At 37.6% G+C, this 17,401-nt stretch overlaps 1 protein-coding gene across 1 annotated transcript; it reads left to right on the top strand.

Annotated features, from left to right (window-relative positions):
- Positions 1-1,409: 1,409 nt before the first annotated feature.
- Positions 1,410-17,299, top strand: FAM98A (family with sequence similarity 98 member A). Its single transcript, XM_027554993.1, has 8 exons — positions 1,410-1,557; positions 4,842-4,990; positions 7,120-7,254; positions 10,763-10,947; positions 11,975-12,055; positions 12,591-12,707; positions 15,240-15,407; positions 15,498-17,299. The coding sequence occupies exons 1-8, from the start codon at positions 1,505-1,507 to the stop codon at positions 16,161-16,163; spliced, it is 1,554 nt and encodes a 517-aa protein (XP_027410794.1). The 5' UTR covers positions 1,410-1,504; the 3' UTR covers positions 16,164-17,299.
- Positions 17,300-17,401: the final 102 nt, after the last annotated feature.

Genomic DNA, 17,401 nt, shown 5'->3' with positions numbered 1-17,401 from the left:
TTTTCCCCTTAAACTGATTTTGCACTGAGAATTACTTTTTTTTTTAGCACCTTCAACAACCCAATGAGAATAATCATTCCATTTTTATTGTTAAGGTAATTACATATAAGATACACTATCATACATAATCTGTTTATTCAACTAGCTAGATATTCCTCCTTTCATATCCTGCTTGTAAATCCTTATTGGACTACTCAGGTAAGAACTATGGATTTAGAGATAACTCCATTTGAAAAGCCAGTTCCTTATTGGTGGTACCATTTTTGACAGACCATTAAGTTCACCTAGCCCTTAGTATCCTCATCTGTAAAATGGGAGTAATACTCATATAGACTTACTGTGCTTGCATTAATACTACGTCAAGAACACAGTGGGTACATAATAAATGTTAATTCCTTCCCTCCACTCCAGATGGTGCAAAATAAAGAATTTTAAAAATTACTGTTAAGGGTGGGAAGCATTTATCCATCAGACACGAAAACGTTTAAGAATTGCAAAATTAAATCTACTAGTACCAGTGTGAATGCCAATTTATAGTTAAATATAATTTTCCAAATATATCATCACTTTGAATACAATTTTTCTCATGTTTTTCAATAATTTCTAAGCACATACCCAACCAGTACATGCCAAGAAACAACCAACTGTGAACCGTGTCACATTCTGCCAAGTCAATAATAGTACAACAAAAAATGTGTTTACTTTTAAAACTGCGTGGATTTAAAGATATATTAGTCTACTTGAGATTGATATGGAATGAAGACCTCCTTTTACCTCCCTCCCCGCTTTAAAAGAAGATGCTTAGTGTCTGGGAAGGGCTTAAGAAGTCAAGAATGCAAAGGGAGGCAATGAAACAATTTTCTTAATCCGTGTCAAGGGAAAGTCGACCCCTCCGTAACGCTGAAATACAACTACTGCAGCCACAAGGAAATCCAGTCTTCTTCCATTCTCTCGGCACTTGGCCCGTCTACCCCTAAGCTAAGGAACTCTCTCGGAGCGCACGATGACCCACAGCTAAAGCTACAAAATGCCAGCTGGCTGCAGACATCCACTCTGGTGACTCTTTGAGACCCAGAGACTCATTCTCAGCCAGCACTCACCCAAATTTTGGGACCCCCACCCCCGACGATCCTCCCCCACCTGCCTCGCCCCATGACTCGCACATGCGTACACCAATTAGAAAAAGTTAGCGCGCTCCCCGCCTCGCCTAAGTCCCCACGCCCAGCTGCCACGCAGCCAGACTTCCTGCCCTTCTTGGGGCCGCTGGCTTCACTATTCAGCAATACGCATGTGCAAAAGGTGTCGCCTGGCCATCCTTTAGCCTGCCGGGGCAGGGCGACAGGCGGAACCAAGTTTCTTGCGCACGCTCCAGGCATGCGCAGTGCAGCGGCTGAGGCGCCAGCTGTTGACTTGGAAGTTCCGGAGAAGCAGCGCATGCGCGAGTGTACGCGTTGCCGGCGAAGAGGGGAGCCTGACGACTCGGAAATTTGAATACCACAGTAGCATGGAGTGTGACCTCATGGAGACTGACATCTTGGAGTCGTTGGAAGATCTCGGGTAAGACTGCCAGTGCACCGGTCTCCCAAACCCCACATTACAGACCTCCCAGGAACTCCTTCTCCGCCTCAGTCAGAGACACCTGCCTCTCCGCGCCGCATCCCGTGGCTCCTGGCTGTCGCCTCCTTGTAGCTCCGGGACCCCAATGCTACGTCCACTGCCTGCCCTGTCGGGTCGGGGTCCTCCAGCTACGACGCCCCTAGGCCTGCCCTGTGCGCCCTGCAGCCGAGTTACCCGCAGCGTTTGTCAGTCATGCGTGTCATTGTCTGGGTTCTGGCTCTCGCCACCACCCTCCCTGAGCTCCTTTCCTTGCTCCCTATCCTCCTGCCCTACCCCCTCACTCTGGAGGTTGCCAAAGTTGATCTTCTGTTTTCCTATTTGTCCTCCAAACTTTCTGCTCCTGTTTTGAGCCCCTAGTCCTACACCACCCCAGTTCTCTCAAAAAAAAAAAAAAAATCTCCTTTGCCCAGTCATGTCTGCATGCACCCAGGCTTCCCTCAGCCACAAGTCTGTGCGCTGTGTCCGTTCCTCCTGCCAGCTCACTTGTGCACTTAACCTTATGTCGCCACCTTCTTGGGAATCATGGGGAGTTTCCCTTGATTCTGACCCTGCTTCATTGAGCCCCATTAGCCCTTTCCCTTCGGGGCATCTTCACCCACCAAGTCTCTGTATTTGTTGTGCATTTTGTCTCTCCCCATGACGGTTACCGAACCGTAATTCATTAGTATCTAGAAGCTGGAAATAGGGCTTCTTATCTCACTGGGTCACCCAGTTCAGGGTGCTCAATTAAAACTTGAGAACTTAGAATTTCTTGGGCTAAATGTGGTTCCAGAAACAAACTGTATGATTAAATACTTGCTTAAAGATATGGTATCCCCCCAAAAAAAGGAAAGAAAGAAAAGAAAAACAGATTTAGGTAACTATATTTATAAAGTAACGTTACCAAAACCTTCCCCTAGGTTTTACCTTGCTGTGGAAAACCTTTCTTATTTAGGAATGGATACCATGAGGTTTTCCAGCATCTGCCTGTTTAAGTAACTTGTCCTGGCACGGATTTTTAGGAAAGGAAATGGTAGTGCTTATCATCTTTTTTTTTTTTTTTTTTTTTGTCGACGTGAATTGTCATTGTACTTTTCCCCGGAACTTGCTCTGAATTTTCATGAATATTCTAGGCTTTAGGTGGCTTATTTCTTTGATGAGGGCCTATGGAAAAGTCACACTCGGTGAAATGGTGTCTTTTTGGTGGATCTCTCAAACTTTAAACTGCTAGATGTAAGACATGAAACCATTCAGTAAACATTTTTGAGGAACACTTCTGTTGACAGTGTTGGTCTGAGCACTTAAGGGTAGAGAGTGAGGTAGAAGAGAAGTTCACACTGAGAAAATAACGCTGTGGAGAGAACTGAGGAGAACCAGAAAAAGGAGAGGAAGTGGGGAAGGAAAACTGGAAAAGGAAACAAAGTCCTAAGCTTCCTGGAAGAACACTTAAGGAGGAGAGAGGATGGAGGTGAACCTTATTTAAATATAGTCACTCTGCATGGATAGAGGTCCCTTAACAATTAAGCGATGCCTCTTCTTCCCATTATTGTTCTTTTATTCTCTGTTAACTATGTTTTTCTTCTCTTGGGTAGTATAAAAGTCATTGTCACTATAATAACTCTAGTTAAATAAATCATGGAGATGGGTTGTAATGTAAACCGTGGGATACTCTGAAAATTTTACTATAAATTTTAACATATAACTGCCTAGTTTGGTGGCATTCAGCCATTAAAATTTAGCCTCAATTAAATGACATGTACTTTTCAAGGATTTGCTGTGAAAGATTGAGGGCAGGGGAAGTAGGTGATGGAGGATGAGATGGTTGGATGGCATCCATGGACATGAGTTTGAGCAAACACTGGGAGATAGTGAAGGACAGGGAAGCCTGGTGTGCTGTACTCCATGGGTCACAAAAAGTTGGACATGACTGAGTGAGTGAAAAACAACAACAATTAGAAATAAATGACAATCATTTATTTTTACCCTGGTACACAGTAGGAATTCAGTAATTACTTGCAGGGAAAAACTAATAAAAGTTTAAATGTGTAACAGGAAGAGAAGTTTCTAGGCCCAGTTTTTTTTATTTCACTGTCTATTAATAATTTGATTTTAAATCTAGATGCCAAACTGTACTATATATAACCTCATTTTTTTTGTGTAAGGTTTCTTTTGTCCCATTAAATATGTAAGCATATAGTTATATTTTAAAAAGAACTGAATGTTATTTCTCTGGCATTTCTGTACCTCTAAATATCGAATTACCTTGAACATATTTAATAAGTATTTATCAATATTACATTTAAAAGATAAAATAACCTTCTGAAAAATGTATATTTTAAAATGACTTTGAGAATGACAAAATACTTAATTCTAGCTATTTTCTAGATTGAGGTTCGTTGTTACTATTGTCTTTTATGAATATTTAAACATTTAATAATTTTTTAAAATTATATTTGAATCCCTTACAAAGGATTGGGATTCATTTGCACCAGTTCACCCAAACATCAACTTGCCAGCAATTATTAAATTAATCTTGGCATTTCTCTGCTACTAGTACGTCTTACTAATTTTAACTATCATTAAATATAGAAGGAGATAATAATTGGCAAGTTTTTGCTTTTAAAGACAGTCATTAAAACCTCTAATTAATTTCTGGAATATCTTCTAGAAAAGATAAGCTAAGTTTTATTTCTCAAATAGTAAACTATAGCGTGCACGTGTGCCTGTTCAATTGCTTCAGTTGTGTCGGACTCTTTGCAGCCTTATGGACTTTAGCCCACCAGGCCCCTCTGTCCATGGGTTTCTCCAGGCAAGAATATTGGAGTAGCTTGCCATGCCCTTCTCCAGGGGATCTTTCCAACCCAGGGATCAAACCCGTGTCTTCTGCACTGCAGGTGGATTCTTTACCACTGAGCACCAGGGAAGCCCAAACTATAGTATAATTTATCACTTATAATCTAGTTTTAATGCTAATTCAATTAAAGTGAGAAAGCAAACTTTTGTACAGTGAGTAAATGTACAGAGGTTGACATAATTTACTAGTATATGTGAGTCTATTCAGTATTCACATATTTTGAAGGGATTAGCTTGTTTTTTTAATGGTTTATTTATATATGCAAGTTTAGAGATTGGTCATTGTAGCTTTATTAAATCATTGCTTAATTAAATAAAATGTGAATATATTACATTTATAACATATTAGATGTGGTTTTTGTTCTTCTGAAGTGTAATTTCTTACTCACCAGTTACAAGGGTCCATTGTTAGAAGATGGAGCTCTGTCTCAGGCCGTCACTGCTGGAGCCAGTTCCCCTGAGTTTACCAAACTCTGTGCTTGGTTGGTGTCTGAATTAAGAGTGCTCTGTAAACTAGAGGAAAATGTGCAAGCAACTAACAGTAAGTAAACATTTCAGTTTTAGGTGCAAATATAAAAATGAAGTTTGTATTTTGAGTGAACATTATCAGTATTACAGCTGAAATTTCAAATTCTTTATAAATGTAAAAAAAAAAAATTCATAAGGAAACACAATGCTTTTTTCCTCCCTCCATTGTTTTTATAGATAAGGTGATTCTGAGTTGAAAACCAGAATGTAGTCATACAGCTGTTTGTGGAAATTGAAAAGACCCTTTTACTGAGATACAAAAAAAATGGAGACAGAGTATATAAGAACTTTTCATTCTTTGTAAAAATTATAAGATCTTAAATTGGTGGCCAAAACTAGAAATTGGGGTATTTTTCTCTGAGGACTATCAAATTCCAGAAGTATATATAACATGTAAATACATTATAATTCTGTTATACATGAGGAGAAAAAAACACTTTATTAAGGATCTTTCTGTGTCATAGGAATGTATCAGTAGGTGCATCACAATCAGATCCATCATCGTCAGATTTATGGTGTGGAGAGCTGTTTGATATTTGCCAATTTTGTTACTGCTTTAGCACTAATTTTGATGCTGTGAAAGAATCAAAAGCTTGGGACCTGACACGCCACAACCTGGTTCCCTCCTATCATAGGTAAACCCATAATAGGAAACAAAGAAAAATGCTCACTTGCTACTCCACCCTTGTGGAAAACTATACACATAATCCCCTCCTACAGAATCCCATTTCGAAGAGCTTTACTCTTATGTATTTAGTATATTTAATGTGTATAGTTAGTTGCATTCAACTGTAATTGTTAAGGAGAGTATAGTGTAAAAGTAGTAGCAACAGCTTACACTTACTGAGCACTAGCCATATTCTAAGCACTTTACAAGTGTTAACTCTTTTAAGCCCCAGGGCAACCCTACCAGGCCGCTTTTATTCCTCCTGTTATATATCAAACAAGGAAGCACAAAGGTTAAGTCCCTTGCCTGAGGTCACACAACCAGTAAGGGATGCAGGCAGGCTGCAGCCCCCAGCAGTCAGGTTTGGGAGCCAGTGTTCTTTACATTGCCTGTTTCCCTGACATTTCAGAGACTGTGGGTGCCTTTGAAAACACTTAATACTAGATGGTAACTGTTTATAACCAGGAGCCCTGTTCAGATGAAAACATACAGAAGTCAATACAAAACAGGTAAATTATAGTGTTTTAGTTGAAGTTGAGAGGGAGTGCTTTGAGATCTCTCTTCTCCAGCTGCCTCTAACAGAGTTCTTTGAAACTCTAGAATTCACAGAACACAGCTTGCAAAACACTGATAGTGCATTCTTCCCATTTTATAGGTAAGAAAATGGAGTCAAATCAAGTGACTCTCTCAAAGTGTATATAGTTAAATTTTACCCCTTTGCAATACTGGATAGAGTACTATCAAAACAGTAAGGAAGAAGAGCATTGCTTTTTCTTGGTTCACCAAGTAAATGCTATATCTGACATGTTATGAGAATACAGAAATCCAAATCATGTTCACCGTCTTCAAATGGGAATTTTAGACACAACGGAAACAAATGGAGATTAGAACAGTAGTTAAATGGTTCACTTTGTGGTTCACAGGGAAAGAAACTCGGTGAGTGCAGCAGGCTTTGGGGAAGGTTTCATCAAGGAGCAAGACCGTTGGATTTTGATGGATATGTGGGATTTAATTGAGGAGGAGAGGATAGAGGGCCTATCATTCACAGGGAGTCACTTAAGTTAGGACATGTAGGTAGAAATGAGACTGACCATTTCCAGGATGGTGAGGAGACCAGCCTGGCACAGCTAGAAGGAAAATTTCTGGAGGTTGTAGTTAACTACTATATACAAGTAATAGGAATTACTCCTACCAATATACCAGAAAGGGCAAGCAGAGAGGCTATGAAGAATCTTTAAAGGCAAACAGAAAAAATTAGATTGGATGAGGTGGAACTTAGGAATCCATTAAAGGTAGTAACCTGATGAAAACTGTTTAAGAAAGCAAACAGGCAGTTGTGTGAGAAAGGATGGATTAGAATAGAAAGGAACTTTTGTTAGGAAAATACTATTAAATTTTTCAATTTATAGATAATTACTTTGCCAATGGGGAAAACAGTAATTTTTGTTAAATAAGATTATTTTCATTCTTAAAAGGCCCAAGTGAAGCTGAAGAATTCCAGCTTGAGGTGAGTGGGCTACTAGGGGAGATGAACTGTCCATATCTTTCACTGACATCTGGGGATGTGACCAAGCGCCTTCTCATTCAGAAGAACTGCCTCCTTTTGCTCAGTAAGTTCATGGCTACTAGAATGTAGCTATTATTTTCTGTTTATGTTTTCCATGACTAATAAAACAGTTGAAAGAAAACTTTGTTTAAAATTTCTAACCAAGAAGCTAATGGTGGGTTCATGCACTGGTAGCAGTGTCCTTTTGTAATCGCTACTCTTACAGTTTAAGTGCAGTGTGGTGCTCAGCCTGCTGTTCTTCACCTAACATGACCAAAAGTAGTGCTAAAGGGTTATCCAAGTGTGGCATCATCCAAACATCAGTGTTCTAGACCAGAAGCACACTAAAATCAACTAGGAAGATACTATGGAAATAATGAAGGTTTTTTTTTTTTTTAATTTGTGGACAGTAACCATTCTAGGCACAGTAAATGGAAAATGTAATTATTTAAAGTATTTTGTGTTGTTATTTCTTTGTGGCTGGGTAATTATTTGTGGATTTTGATTTTGTTTGTAAAGATGTCAAATTACAATGTAAGCATTTCTAGAATACTATTTGGATTGTTCCTGTACTTACTGATCAGTTGGGAAGTAAATTTTTATGAAAAGTTATTTCCTTCTATGTTATTTTTTTAAATATACTAACTACTATTTTTCTTTTCACCCTGAGAAACAGTAAGTAGACTCACAAAGTTTATTGCTTTATGTAAACTCTCCAATAAATAACCACCAGTCACTTAAACTCAGAATTTTTGTAGCATTCTGAGACACATTTAGATTAAGCTTTGGTTAAGTGAATATTATAGTTCTTATTATGACAAACACAGTTCAGAGCATCTTTCAAATGTTTGTCTTTACAACTTAACTTTGGCTTCTGAAAAATGATTCAACTCCAATTTTGAATGTTTAGTTTTTTAAAAAGCGTATGTTCATAGCCATTATATTTAGGAACTAAGGTATTCTAAAATCACTTTAACGTCCCCTTTGTCAAATGATTGTTACTAGGTGGGTATAGGGGTGGTGGATGGGTGCATATTGTTAGATATTGCTTCAGATACTGATATTGCTGGCATGTAGTTCTTATACATGCATTCATTATCCTTCAAATTGTATAATTTCAGTAACTGGCTCAGCCACAGTATACTCACTGAATCTTCCTTTGTAGCACTGCTTATCCTTACCAATACCTGATATTTGGCACTTAGAATATGTTATCTTACATAGGAAGACAACAGCTGTGTGGAAAGCTCAGTAAGGACCCTGAATTAGCTAATTCTTCCAGAGAGCTCAGAGTTTGGTCTTTCTGTTCCTGATACTTATAAAAAACCACTTGGAATATAAATATTTTATAAAAATGCCTTTAACTCTTTCCTGTTTCTTAAGCAGACTGTTCTGAACATTATTATTTTGGACTCAGGGTCATCATTATATTTTAATGTGCTGTTACCTCAAAAGCTCTTCAAGAATATACAACTGTTTGCTCCTCAACTAAATGACTAAATCAACTAAAGCTTACTCTGCTTTTGGAATTCTTCATACATACATACACACTGCTCCCTTCCTTCTCTTTATCTTTGCTTCTGCTCTTTCCTCTTTCTGAATATTCCCCGGTTTGTATCCTCTCTCATGCTAGTACGCATTTATGTACATGTACTCATTCTCTTTTCAGTCTGTATAAATATTTCTCATCTTTCCAAGTATCAGTTGTCACATCTCAGTGCTATAATTTTACTTGCTTCTTGCAGCACCCTACCTTATTGAATTGAATCTTTTAATACATTGTGTCCTAATCCTCGTTAGAATTATTAGTAAAACAGAATAGTGTATTCTCTAATAGTCTATAGTGGCTGAAAAACTCTCATGTGTCAGGTTAAGAACTGTTGTGGCTGTTCATTGGCCTTTGTGGTTGTCAGGATATTAATATTTCCCTTAGGTATAATAAGTCTGGTATCTTTGTATGCATATATTCTTTATTTCTAATTAGATTGTCAGTAGAGATAATCTTTTTTTGTTGTGTTTTATATCTTTCGTGCCTTTTCTGATATTATGAACCCACCAGTTACAGTTAATGCTTTTTGATGATAATTGTGTTGGTAAACTAATTTTGTGAATGCCTGAGCTATGTTGTCCCAAATTTAGAGACCAATTTATTAAATAATATATATGATTTTCTAGAGCAAGGGTTGGCAAGCTTTTTCTTAAAGGGCCACATAGTATATATTTTCTGCTTTGTGGGCCATAAGGTCTCTGGCAACTACTTAACTCCACTGTTGTAGCATGTAAGTGGCCATAGATGACATGTAAACGAATTTTAGAGTGTGGCAACGTTGCAGTAAAACCTTATTTACAAAAACAGTTGATTATTTTCATGGCAGTGGGGTTTTACTGTTTTGATCTTTTAACTCATGCAGTTTGCTATACAGAACATGTTAAGATTCTATCAAACCCATTTAGGATGACCTTTCCAGAAACTTAGTTATGTTTATTCTAGAATAGGATTTGGCAGCTTTTCAGAAATGGTCTGCTAAAATTATGACCCCTGTACTTCTCACATTACACCTTGGGTGTAGGAAATGAGATATTCAAGCTGATCATTCTTTTATACTTACTGTAGGGCTTAAGAGCCCAGAAAATGTCTTTTTCCAGCTCTCTTCCTAATATTGTCAGAAGGTTCTCACTTTGTCACATAACCTGAAATCCTACGATCCAAATGATTATTAAACATAAGGAATAAGATTGAATATTTTTACCTTCAACTGATTTACCTGAAGCAGATTGCAGCCCTCATTATACCTGGCTGAAGTCAACAAACAAGGGAATGATACTGATATGAAAGGACTCCGCCCAGAAATGATTAGAAAGTTTGGGGTTTTTTCTTTTCCCCCAGGGGAGGGGGTGAGAATGAGGAATGTAGGAGGAAAGGGAATGTTAAGAAGAATATAGATGAAAGAAGGTATTGTGTGACCTCCAGAAGGTTACATTAGGCTACTGGAGACCATGCATAAAAAAGGTGTTTGTAAATTTAGTACCTTCCCCCTTCTCTTGAAAGTGAAGCTTTGACTACTTAAAAATACTCTTTCACTCCAGTCTTAAACAGACTACTTGAGTGTTGGAAGGTAAGAGGGCAAGATAGTTATATCACTGGTGTGTATCAGTTGTGAGAAGTAAAATATAGATATATGTATATATATAACTTTTTTAACTGTTGCTGAAAATTAGCCACCTGCCATCTTTGCCAATTTGTTAACAGATGCCAACCCATGTTCTGGAGGTTCCTTAATAGTGAAATACAAGAATCAGATTTTAAGATGTGATCTACCTTGATCTTTTGGTTTCCAAAAAGAATTGTTTGCTTTTAAATCAGGCTTTAAACATATATTGGTTAAATACTGAATTACAGAACCAGTTTATGTGTTACATAATTTTCAGGTAAAAAATGGTTTTTCTTTCTTGTTTTTATCCATTCTTGCAGCTTTATTACATATCATTAGGTCTATAGAGTTGTGACTCCAGACTTATGACTATTAATTGTAGCTGTATCTCATTTTGAAATCTTATTTTGTTTACTTCAGCATACCTCATCTCAGAACTAGAAGCTGCCAGAATGCTCTGTGTGAATACTCTTCCAAAAAAAGCTCAAGAAGGAGGCGGTAGTGAGGTCTTTCAAGAGTTGAAAGGCATATGTATTGCTCTAGGAATGTCCAAACCTCCAGCCAATATAACTATGTTCCAATTCTTCAGCGGGATTGAAAAAAAAGTAAGACCTTTAGTACCAGATTGTAGTGTATTAAAGGCATAGTCCTACAGTTGTTTGAAATGAAGCAAGTTAATTTCTCTTAATGGGAACCTAATGTACATATTTTTAAGTGATTGTTACTAAATGAGTTTTGCATTTTAAATCCTAGATACCGTCAAGAAAAATTGGTATTTTACTATTTTTTTAAACATATTAGCATGTTTCTTTTTCAAAAAGGAACCTTTGCACCTTGATTTATAAATGAAATAAACTAGAAATAATGTAAAGAAAATTAGGACTTAAGTCCATTTAAAACTTATTTTATCATTGAACTTCGATACAATTAATTTTAAGGTCTTTATCATTAAATTTTACCACCATTCTCCCCATTGACTGGACAGAAAACAATGTAAATGTTTTGGGATTTTAATCCAGTCACTTTAAGTCTTACATGTTTCATTTGACAAATTAGTTATGGTAACTGCTAATATAATCTAGTACATGAAAATAAGTCAGAATTGTTTTTATACCACATATTTTCAACAGTTAAGAGTCTTTATATAATTGATTAGGAACAAGCAATTTCAATTAAAAAATTAATGAACAGAAGAGAATGATAATTATTATAGCAGAGTTATTCTCTATATGCATATCTGCTGGACTCTTAAGAATTGGTGTATTTGCCTTGTGGGGTAAATGGACACCATGATGCACAAATTTAGCTGAACTCTACCGGGGAGCAGCAGTGTATCCATAGTCCATATTTTTCTGTGTGTTCATTCATTCATTCAGCAAATTCATATTGAGTGCCCACTGTTGTCAGGCACTGTTCCAGGTGCAGTGAAGGACTCATACTTCCATAGACACCTGAGGAGTGGGTCAAGTGAGTGTCTTTATCGTGTGGGTCTTGTACATTTCAAAACATCTCCACCTTTGCCTCTGTCAGGAATCTTCTTTTGATGGCAGGATATGATGGGAGTTGGGAAGATGAGGAGGATGTGTTTTACTTTTAGATTTGTTTATTCATTCATTTATGTTTTTGTGTCAGTTAAAGGAAACATTAGCAAAAGTTCCACCTAATCATGTGGGAAAGCCTTTATTGAAGAAGCCAATGGGACCGGCCCACTGGGTGAGTAGTGAGCATCCTGAGTAGACTTTGTAAGGAGCCATCTACCTATCTCAGGATATTTATGTTTGTGCTTTGAAGTTATATTCTCTAATATGGTGGACATCCTTAGAATCATTTTTGTAAGTCTTAAGATTTATCCAAAATAATTTTATGTAACGTTAGAAGTACTTCTTTCATAATTTGTAAAAAATTTCACACAGCTGATTAAATTGAAGTTCAGTATGATGCATGTTTCTAATTGCCAAATGGGTTGCCTTCAAGCCAAAAGCTTCACTGGGCTGAGCTCCACACAGTGTGTTATAGGAAAACTAAATGAGAATTTTGTACTTACATATTCTTTGTTCTATTTTGAGATGACATTATTATGCCTGTCATTTCATTAGTTTATTATAACTTATTATTCTGTTTAGTATATAACCTAAATCATTTTGTGCTGATGCTGGGCATTCAGTTGTGAATGAAGCAGTTTCTCCCCTTTTGGAATAGGGGGTCAAGCAGATTTAAATTCTAACTGGTCTTTTTAATTTTGTTTCAGGAAAAGATAGAAGCAATTAACCAAGCTGTGGCCAATGAATATGAAGTTCGGAGAAAGCTGCTAATAAAACGTTTGGACGTCACCGTCCAGTCTTTTGGCTGGTCTGACAGAGCTAAGGTACACATTAAATCACTGAAAAGAGCAGAGTATTTCTGGACATGATCTTTAAACATACTTAACACAGCTTAGAGAAGGCAATGGCACCCCACTCCAGTACTCTTGCCTGGAAAATCCCATGGACAGAGGAGCCTGGTAGGCTGCAGTCCATAGGGTCGCTATGAGTCGGACACGACTGAGCGACTTCACTTTCATGCATTGGAGAAGGAAATGGCAACCCACTCCAGTGTTCTTGCCTGGAGAATCCCATGGACAGAGGAGCCTGGTGGGCTGCTGTCTATGGGGTCGCACAGAGTCGGACACGACTGAAGTGACTTAGCAGCAGCAGCAACACAGCTTAGACATAGTGCAGACTATAAGAGAAATACGTAGGAGATACACTTAGGGGTTTTTCTTTAGGGAATTACTGAGGAGCCATTCAGCAATAGTGAAAACATTTATTTTTCAATTTTTTAATATTTTTCAGCAAAGCTATATGTTGTAAACCCTACTGGAAGTATCCATTTATAAGAGAAAAGTAGAGTAGCTAAAAATTACTAAAAATAATAAAATTTTAAATTACTTGTTTATTGTACTTTAAGCTAACAGTTTAACTTGCTAATCAAATTAATTAAATTTAAAATACTGATTTTGGAGGACCAGATATTGTGACCCATTTATAGAGAATTGGAGAATCCAGTAAAACTTCATTTTCTTACAGCTTAAATAAGATAATCCAGGTAAAGGTCTTGGTCATTCCAACCAATATTTATTAAATTATCTAGTATTTTATCAGTAAGTGGTAATTAATTGGCACAATTGGTTAATCTGACCTTCTTAGAACCCTGAAATAGAACTAATTCTTGAATTTATGTGGAGATTGATCCAAAATGTTAGAAGTTCCCTTAATGGTGGATTCATTTTTAAAAGTAGATTTTTTCTGAACTTTAATTGACTGAGAAAAGGTTTTTATTTAGTTCTCCCATTATCTTCCTAATACAATAAATGTTAGTTTCACCTAAAATCTTTAAACCATAGTATAGTCCTATTTAGCTGCTAAATTGATGGGGTAGATATTTACTGAATTACAATATCTTAGTGTTGGAAAAGGGTCTTAGAGATCAGTCTTAACTCCCCTCATTTTGCAACTAAAAACAAGTGGAGACCCAAGTAAACGGAAGGTTTTGCCTGAGATCTCACAGTGAGTCAGTAGTAACACAGGGAATAAATTGTTCTTTTTTGGGCCTGTTGTTGAGGAGATAGCAGTCGTTTCTTAAAATATCTTTGATGATAACAATCATTTCACTCTTGGCATAATACTGTACTTTAAAAACAAAAACCTGCAACTTTGAGCTAGAAAAGCATGCAGTGATTGACAGATGTGCATGGACCCAAGGTATTAACACTGCAGCTCTGGGCTTAACACTGCCATTAGCGGACTCTACTTCTGGGGTTCTGATGCAGGATGTCTGAGCTTCTGTTTACTCTTTGAATTTTTGTTTCATGTAATGAAATTTGTGTATTTATATCTCACTTTGAAATTGCATTATAAAATCAGTTTTATTTGAAGCTTATATGAAACTATTTTCTCAAACTTGTTTCTATTCACCTAAAGATTGATTGAGCCCTTACTGTAGGTACAATAGTGACCACAAGGAAATGAAACACAAGACATTCAGGAAACGTTTCCCAGACAAGCTAATCTCTTTAGCCTTTTAATTATTAAAGAAAATTTAAAAAAAAAAGTCCTTTGTCATCCCACTGTCTTCACCACGATAGCTGTTTCATTTTAGCATTATCTTCTTTACATATATAATCATAGTAAACATCTCTTTTTACACCTTTTCACATAATATAATTTAAACTTTTACCATCAATATTTGAGTACCTGCACATCACTAACAGACTGAGCAATTACGTTTTGTTCTTGTGCTGTTTTCCTGTGTATTGTAGCTGTAGCTGTTGCTTCCAAAATTTAATAGGTAAGAATTTGTTGTTGTTTCCCCGCATTTAGGTTACTTTAATTTGCATTTATTGATCTGTCTGGAAAACATGTTTTGTATTTATTGGAACTTTATTTTATCTTGTGTAAACTTGCTCTTTATATCCTTCGTTCATTCATCTTTTGTGATCTTATGTTACAAATACATTAAACGTACTTCTACTAAATGGTTATAAAGTAGACTCTCTTTTTCTTATTTATAATAGAAATGCCTTCATTTTATCTATTTAAATATAAGGTACAGATAAAGTGAAGGCATTTGAGACCAATGGCATGGGAAACCTTTTTGTTCCACAGTCTTAAAGGGAAGCCCCTTGATCTCCATACCCCTTCTGTCCCCTTTATCATTCCTTGTTGTATCAGCAGGTCCGACAGCTATACTCTAAGATAGTTCATCACTAGATAGGAGCAGTGGTGAGTATGTAACTTTTTCTCTCATTTGGAGCCTAGTAGATACTATCATCAAACATTTGGAAAATCTTTAACTTGTTTAGTATCAGTTTCTGTGTCACGTTGAAAACCAACATTTGTCTTTGAACACTTTCTTTCAGAGTCAAACAGAAAAACTGGCGAAGGTTTACCAGCCAAAACGCTCAGTCTTATCTCCTAAAAGTACTATTTCTGTTGCCCACCTTTTGGCTGCAAGACAAGACTTGTCAAAGATCTTAAGGACGAGCAGTGGCTCTATAAGAGAAAAGACTGCCTGTGCCATCAATAAGGTGACAAGACTACCTTTTCTTTATAACTCATTTATTTATGTTTTTAAAATAAAGTAATTTAAAATTTAAAATATCTTTCGTATCCCATAGGTGTTGATGGGCAGAGTTCCTGACAGAGGAGGTAGGCCCAACGAAATCGAACCTCCACCCCCAGAGATGCCACCATGGCAGAAGAGGCAAGATGGCCCCCAGCAACCAGCAGGAGGACGAGGAGGCGGGAGAGGGGGCTATGAACATTCCTCATACGGAGGACGAGGAGGTCATGAACAGCAAACAGGAGGCAGAGGTGGACGCGGCGGCTACGACCACGGTGGCCGCGGGGGAGGAAGAGGAAATAAGCACCAAGGAGGCTGGACAGACGGAGGGAGCGGGGGAGGCGGCGGCTACCAAGATGGTGGTTATCGAGATTCGGGTTTCCAGCCCAGCGGCTATCACGGTGGCCACAGTGGTGGCTATCAGGGCGGTGGTTATGGTGGCTTCCAGACAACTACATACACAGGAAGTGGGTACCAGGGTGGTGGATATCAGCAGGACAATAGATACCAAGATGGTGGGCATCACGGCGATCGAGGCGGGGGTCGTGGAGGGAGAGGGAGTCGTGGAGGCCGAGGCGGACGCGCTGGCCAAGGAGGAGGTTGGGGAGGAAGAGGGAGCCAGAATTATCATCAAGGGGGGCAATTTGAACAGCACTTCCAGCATGGAGGTTACCAGTATAATCATTCTGGATTTGGACAGGGAAGACATTATACTAGTTGAGGCTACATAGAACCTTACGTTTTGCTAGAGCTCAAGTAATAGAAACTTAGTTTCAGAATCCTGAATTCAGCATTGATTTTGAATTAATGTGAGACCACCGGTGACAGGCAGATTCCTGCTTGGCATAAGCATTTGTAGGTCTTCATACAATACTGTTCCTTTGGTTTTTTTTTAATGGACTTACATAATGCCGTTTATTTGAGAAACACATACAATATCTCTCCTTTGTATGAAGAATTTCTTAAAAGGTAATTAAAACTGCCTTGAACTGACCAGTAGACTAATTCCACAGTCAGAACATGTGTATTTTTCTGAGGAAATTACTTGAACAAGTAGTTTTCATGTTTTCAATATGCAGTTTTGAAAAATGAGAATTCTTCTAGATTTTTTTAGATTTACAACTAGGAAACCTTCCTCATATTAACAATCCATTTATATGTGTTTTCCTTAAAGTATTCTAATGCCTATTTTCCAAGCACAGTTCTGCCCTGATTGGCTTTTTCTTCAGAGAGGTTATGCAACATTAGCTTCATGATAGAACTTTAAGGTCAGTTCCTATTAAATGAGCTCTTCTGCAGATAGCACATTAAGTAGCCTTATCCTTTTGACAGAATACTGTACCATATGCTCAACTCTGAAAACCTTGAACACGGCCAAAATCCATAAAGATTATAAAAGCAGACTAAGTTGTGAACCTATAATACCTGTAGTCATTTAGTTAAGTTTAGCAATTCAAACTGACCTGCATCCATTCAAAACAAGTTCCTCTTTCAACTTTATTTTTACTTGAAATCTGCTAGAAGAAACAGCAAACTGAAATTTGTTTTATGCACGAGTTAATACCACTGGCTCAGCAGATACAAGTTGGTTTGCTTTGGGCAGGAGACTTTTTGTAATGAAAGAAATGCACTACCGAGTAAGAGGACAGACTTTTGCTTAGAGCAGGAGGCCCTTTATTATTGCTGCAGAAAACAAAAGCCTGGCTGAGTTGATGTTTGACACTCACCTTTACTGAAATCTACATGACGCTTCTTGCTGGGTTTTTGTACACGTAAATATTGTCAAGCTGTGAAAGAAAACGGCTGGAGGTGTGCTTTGTGTGAAAGGTGAGCAATAAAGTATCTGTATGTTCTCTCTTTGGTTTGAGTTTTATTTTAGACACTTTTTTTAAACTGATGAGTTTGAGCAAGCTCCAGGAGTTAGTGATGGACAGGAAGCATGGCGTGCTGCAGTCGATG

The sequence above is a fragment of the Bos indicus x Bos taurus genome, chromosome 11 (assembly GCF_003369695.1).
Source record: "Bos indicus x Bos taurus breed Angus x Brahman F1 hybrid chromosome 11, Bos_hybrid_MaternalHap_v2.0, whole genome shotgun sequence".
NCBI lineage: Eukaryota > Metazoa > Chordata > Mammalia > Artiodactyla > Bovidae > Bos > Bos indicus x Bos taurus.
The sequence above is the reverse complement of the archived record's forward strand: the minus strand, read 5'-3'. Positions and strand labels throughout refer to the sequence as shown.